Here is a 6,000-nt window from a genome sequence, read left to right on the forward strand (position 1 = left end):
CATGCTCATAAATCCACCAGGGTGTATAGCAGACTTTGGCTGAGTATTCTGCCTCTGTTGAATAAAAGTCAAGTACCAGATGAGAATGGAAATTAAATTTCCTCTCATGAGAAGAGCAAAAAGACCACAGTTCATCTCTAAACAGAGAATATAGAGAACATGAAGCAGAATGCTGTACTTGAAGTCTAAGTGCTCTTCTATTTTTGCATATTTTTCTTACTCATTAGATTTTTCTTACTTTTTAGACTTTGAAGTTAAATCTGTTTTTTAAAAGTCTGATTAACTCTGACAGTGTTCAAACTCCTTAATTTAATCCTGTTCCATCAGGATTATTCGGCCAGATAGAGACCAGTCCCTCAATTCCATGAAGATATGTTGGAAAAAACACTACTTGATAAAATGTTTATTTTATAAGTGAATGCTCTCTAAAAATGACCTGTCATTTTCACTTAACTCTTAACACTCACAAATTCCTTTTCTCTTTTTCTGTTAAACTGAGATGTAAAGTTAGTTTGATATTAGTTATTCTGCAGTTCAAGACCCTAAGTCACCTTCAAGTTAGTGTTTTCTAAATATCTAATACATGGAGGAAGAGGGTTCTATTCACTAGTTTTCTGTTGCCAGGACCTTCCCCTACATAAAAACTCAATTTCTGTACTGGAAATGTGAGTCTTGTTCAGAAGACATTTGCACAGTCTATGTGAAACCAGAAACTGTAGGATTTCCAAGAGGTTTCATTCTCTCCTGAAAACAAAGAAGGAAACTTCTGTGCAGAAAACTGGATAGCAGCAGTTTGAAGGAGCATCAGTGGGCAGCTTCCAGTCAAAACATCCAGCTGCCTGTCCAGATCTTAAAGTCATATGAAATTATTAATCACATCCTTATGTTAGAGCCATCTCCCAGATGTAGGCAGTTGTAATTTGTCACTTGCCTTGTGTAGCTGCTCTTGTGTGAGAAATCCCTGGTGATGTGGCATTCTCCCAGAAGTGAGAGACAGAGAAAGTCTGGCTGCCACTGCAGGTCTGTGGAGTCACTTGCTGGGAGGGTGATGGTTGGGCATGAACTCCTGGCTATCCCTTCAGGCACTGCTGGTCCAGGCACCATGTCTTAAAGCTGTCCCCATTACCATGGACATATGGAGAACCGGAGAGTAGGAAAGAAGGAGCAGAGTGCACAAATGGCACAGCTTGAGGAGGCTGATACAGTACCCACAAATTAGGAAGTGAGCAAACTCTATGCCAAAGTCTGTGGCATGAAATTTCCAAATATCACGTAAGAAGTTGTATTTTACTTTTCAGAAATCAGGACACAGACCTGAAGGTTCTCAGAGCTTCTAAGCTAGCCTTTGTATATGTTGTGATTTTTGAATAGCAAAATGGGTGCCTGTCATTCATCAACTACATGATATCCAGTAGTTGTGACATTTAAATCTTAAAAGAACATCACATTTGTGTGCACTACAAGCTCCTGGACACTGTTTGAATTTTCCCTGGATAGTCTGGGGAGACTACGTAATTACAATTTCAGAACTGTTTTGAAAAAAAAGAACTTTTTTGAAAACAGGGCAGTCTTTGGTGGTTAAAACCTTTACAGATTTTTATATTGGATAGTTATATTTCTGAACACTGTCCCAAGCCCATTTTCACACTACACCCTTATAGTAGGGAATTCCATTAGCATTTTCTGAAATCTGAAGTCAGTATACAAAATCTACTTTCAATGAGATGACATTCCTGTCAACTAGTTTCCAACACCTTTTTCTTCATCTTCTGTTCATTTGTTTTTTTGTTTTCACTCAAAATACCTGAAAGTACATTCAGACTTTGTAGTTTACTTTTTCAGGTTGGTCACATCATAATAGTAGAGGACTGTGCTAAATTTTTAGTGGCCTTTTAAAATTTGATACACCCTATTTTTCTTAAAGCCTAGGAGGAAATTTTGGATGTGCAGGATGGTTTGGGATATTTTTTCCTCTTTTGGAAGGATCAGCTAGTTTTTTCACATTACAACTCCAAGCAAATACTTGTAGTAGTTTTTCCATCTTACATGTATGCCAATGAACAGTTCTTTCCCACACTTTAAATCATCTGAGATCTGCATTACAAAAAAAAAGTGGTAACTCACCATATCAATATAAAACCCTGTATTAGGTACAACTATCAACAGGAAAAGAATGCTTCCCATATGGGGGCACTCAGCAGAATCCATCATCAGATATCTGTCAGATAGTAAAATGGGTATGCTTCTAAAACAGCAAGTGAATCTAACCTAATATGTACCCCACTGCTAGGCCTAATATTGGATGAATTACAACTTCAAATATATGCTCCAGAAAAAGAATGCTTATCTATATCTAACAAAATAGTAACCATTTGTATTAGTAGAGTATAGGGTAAATGTGAAAGTAACTTTGTCACAGAAGATTTACATTTGTTCTCTTGTGAGCTGTTGTGATCATGCATCACTGCCTGTTGCATGACAGGATGTATTAGTGGTGATACAGGCACTAGAAGATGTTAGAAATTTAACTAGAAATTTGGTTACTAATTAGCAATATTGGTAATACAAATATTTTCTCCAGGCCAGGAGGCACAGTTGTAGAAGGCATGTCTGTTCAGTATTGTCACCTAGAGATATCTGCATTCGCTAAAGATTTTCCTCTTTGAGGTCACATTGCAATTGTAGAGCTGCCCAAGGGGGTCATGGGTGTGCCTAGTGAGCCTCTACATGGGGAGCTCACCCGCAGGCTCTTGCAACACTGCAAGCCTAAGCCAATGCAGCAAGTAAATCTTAGCCTTAGAAAACATCCTTCAGTAAAGATACATGGTTAACGTTATGATAACAGCAATGCACGTAAAATGCCAACATGTAGCTATGGCAAAGAGCTAAGCTCCTCTTTTACTTCCTCAGACTCAGTCCTGCAAAGTCTGTCTTGCCTGGCTCAATTCTGTGCTTTTTGCTCTTGCTTTGGGTATGTGACAACTGTAATTTAGATGAATAAAGGAGGGGTTGAAATAGAATGATCACTCATGCACTTCTTGTTAGGACCAAAAAGTATGGTCCATGAGGTTAGCTTCCAGTAAACCTGAAGTAACCACCAGGTTATCTAACCATAAGTATAATTTTCTTGGGAATATTTCGTTCTTTGTGATGGTTTTAGGCTGAAATAAAGCTATTCTGGCTTAAAAGAGCCAGGCTCACCAATACGTGAGTTAAAGGCAGACTTGTTCATACCGACTCTTGCTCTCACTCTAGTGCCTGTCCTTTGCAGCAGCAAACCAGCTAGTCATGGTTGTATTGTAGGAGTTTTACTCTTCAGCAGTAATAACTAAAAGTGAGGATGCTTAGTCAACAATCAATTGGAAGGTTAATTGAAGAGAAGAGGAACATACTGGGAATTCAGAGCAAGACTATATGAAAGGAAGTGAAGAAAATTAGTGCTACAAATATGTTGTGCTTAATTTTTCTACTCTAATTGGCAAGCTGTCATTCAGATCTCCTACACAATAGATAGACAGGTTAATTTCTCTCTGATGATTATTAACAGGGACAAGATAATTCAATTACAGGCAGAGTCAGAAACCAATAGTATATGTCTAATGTTGATTGGATCAACAGAAAGTGGATCTTTCTGTCACTTTGATACTTTTCTCTAAAGTACAAGGAATTTTTTGATATTCTGTGCATTATTAGCAGAACATGACAACAGCGCACTAATTAATGCTGTGACTTTAAAAGCTCCTCATCATCCCATGGGTTTTCAGGTTTGATTTCAGAATGGAAGTTATAATTCAGAAAAAATCCACAATATTAAAGAGCATTTTATGTAGCATATGTCTAGAAAAATAAGCCCAGAGAGAAACAAGAATTCAGATTTCAGTACATACAAATGGAACAAAATGGGGTAAATAAACACATTGCCAACCCCTTTATATTTTTAGTGTTACCACTGAATAATTTTCTCCTTTTTTTTCTCCAGGCATGATGACATCAACTGGAAAATCCAGAAATCTGACACTCAAAAGGGTACTGAAGACCCAGAGCTGCAGGAATTCTTCCTCTGAACCATGTCTTGATGTCTCACTTAGTCTGAAATATCTGAAATATAGCCTGTTGAAACACTAATATGAGACATACCCCTCACCAGCAAAACAGCAGCTGTTAGGATGCCTTAATTTGTATCAGTTAGACCATATACAAATCTTTTTTTATGATATATGTGTATATGTAACTTGTTTGTAAGCTGTGCTGTGTAAAGGCACAGGTGAGCAGAAGTAACAATTTGAAAATTGTTATGACACTTGCAAGCTCCAAAATGTTAGACCACAGAACACGTTTTGTACTTTGTGTCTTGCATGAATATATTGTCATATATCTTTATTTCCCTTTGTCAACAGCATATACTGTCAAAGTTTCATCCAGGACTCTGCCTGCACAGCTCCTCAGTGAGATCAAGGCAAAAGCATTGATTTTCTTTTTTTAGTATGGTTTGTCTGTTGTTATTTCTATTTTTTGTAAAAAGGAAATAAATACGGTGTTAATAGGACACACTGAGTGCATACTTTGAATTATTCATTTCCTCTTCTGAGCTTTAAGTTTCTTATTGTTCTTTTTGATGTTCATTTGATAATTAGATACCATCCAGTTTCTGGATTTCAGTCAATTAGTTGTGTCAAGAGTTTCTTTAATGTTTAGTAGTCCTTTATCAGCTTTAAAAGACATAGAAATAAAAAGTGTAAATGCAGTTTTAGGTTACCAGTTACTGCTGCTTGGCAAACATTGGCAGTGTGCTCAGCTTTTTTGAAGTTACTGCATGATCTACTGAAACTCTAATCCACATTCTCTCAAAGCTGTCATGATCCCTTTATTAAATGTTCTTTTAACTTTTCAGTGAAAATGAATTAATCCACTTTGTTTCTGGTGAACTATGAGTACATTCTTCAAATCTGTCCAACAGCACAACATCCAAAAGCAGACTACTAGGCAATCTTTACTTGTCACATTTATTTATAGCAAATATGTGTGTATATATTTGCTTTATTTTGATTATGTTGATTTATTTCCGTTTGAAGACTGATGCAGTTTGCTGAGAAAGATCCAAATTCATGAAGATTTGTTTTGCTGACTGTTCTAATAGAACACAGGGAAGTCAAAGAAAATTTGCCAAGGAAATTTTTTATTTGTCACAAAGACAGTCATAGAATCATGAAGTGGTTTGGGCTGGACAGGACCTTTATACATCATTGAGTTCCAGCCTCCTAGTAGTGGGCAGGGACATAAAAATTATGATATTGTGATAATTAAATTCCTGCAAATGCAGAACAAGTAACTAAAAAAATCTCTGCACATCAGGATTTTAATTAAGTACAATGGAGTTGCTTTCTGTGCAGTTTCTCTTGCTTTTGTGTGTGTGTGTGTGTGTGTGTGTGTGTGTGTGTTTATCTTGTTGGGCTTCATTTATGGTCAATGAGGAGAGAGAAACTTCCTGAATTTGATTCATTCTACCAATTAGATATGTCTTATTTGCCAGGAGAACGAGCTAGTCCCTTCCTACTTGCTTCAGGGGAGCTGAGACAGCAAAGCTATTGGAATAGTTTCTTACTATTTGGATGCCTTTAATTTGGTGTGATAAATGTCTTTCTTTGTGTCAGCCTTCAGAGTGATGTCACATTTGGCCACACATCTTGCATGGACCAAGATGGCTGAATGCCCGAGACACCCTGTTTGTAGGCTTTGGGTAAGCACAGAGTACTACTTGATAATACAGGGCCAACTGAGACATCAGAAAAACAAACAAACAAAATATCACAGACAAATGAAAACAAACAAACCCAAGCCAAAAACAAACAAACAAAAAAGGCCAACACAGACATACACACAAAAAACCCACCCCGAAGCCCACACAATATTAAAAAATAAAAGCCTGTACTTGCAGAAATGAAATTCAGAAATTCTTTCCACAGTTGTTATCTGCCACTTGGCAGCACTCTGATGTTTTAG

General features: G+C 37.1%; 1 protein-coding gene across 2 annotated transcripts in view; it reads left to right on the forward strand.

Moving 5' to 3' along the window:
* SNCAIP (synuclein alpha interacting protein) overlaps positions 1–4,546 on the forward strand; it is a 108,551-nt gene extending 104,005 nt beyond the window's left edge. The window contains exon 12 of one of the 2 annotated variants that reach the window (XM_066181379.1): positions 3,980–4,546. In XM_066181379.1, coding sequence (XP_066037476.1) covers positions 3,980–4,064 — 85 coding nt within the window. In that variant the 3' untranslated portion in view covers positions 4,065–4,546. The remainder of the gene's footprint in view (positions 1–3,979) is intronic. The other variant, XM_066181380.1, reaches the window with a different exon arrangement.
* Positions 4,547–6,000: the final 1,454 nt, after the last annotated feature.

This window comes from Chamaea fasciata, unplaced genomic scaffold (assembly GCF_029207755.1).
Source record: "Chamaea fasciata isolate MVZ Bird 193981 ecotype frontalis unplaced genomic scaffold, bChaFas1.0.hap1 SCAF_4, whole genome shotgun sequence".
Taxonomy (NCBI): Eukaryota; Metazoa; Chordata; class Aves; order Passeriformes; family Sylviidae; genus Chamaea; species Chamaea fasciata.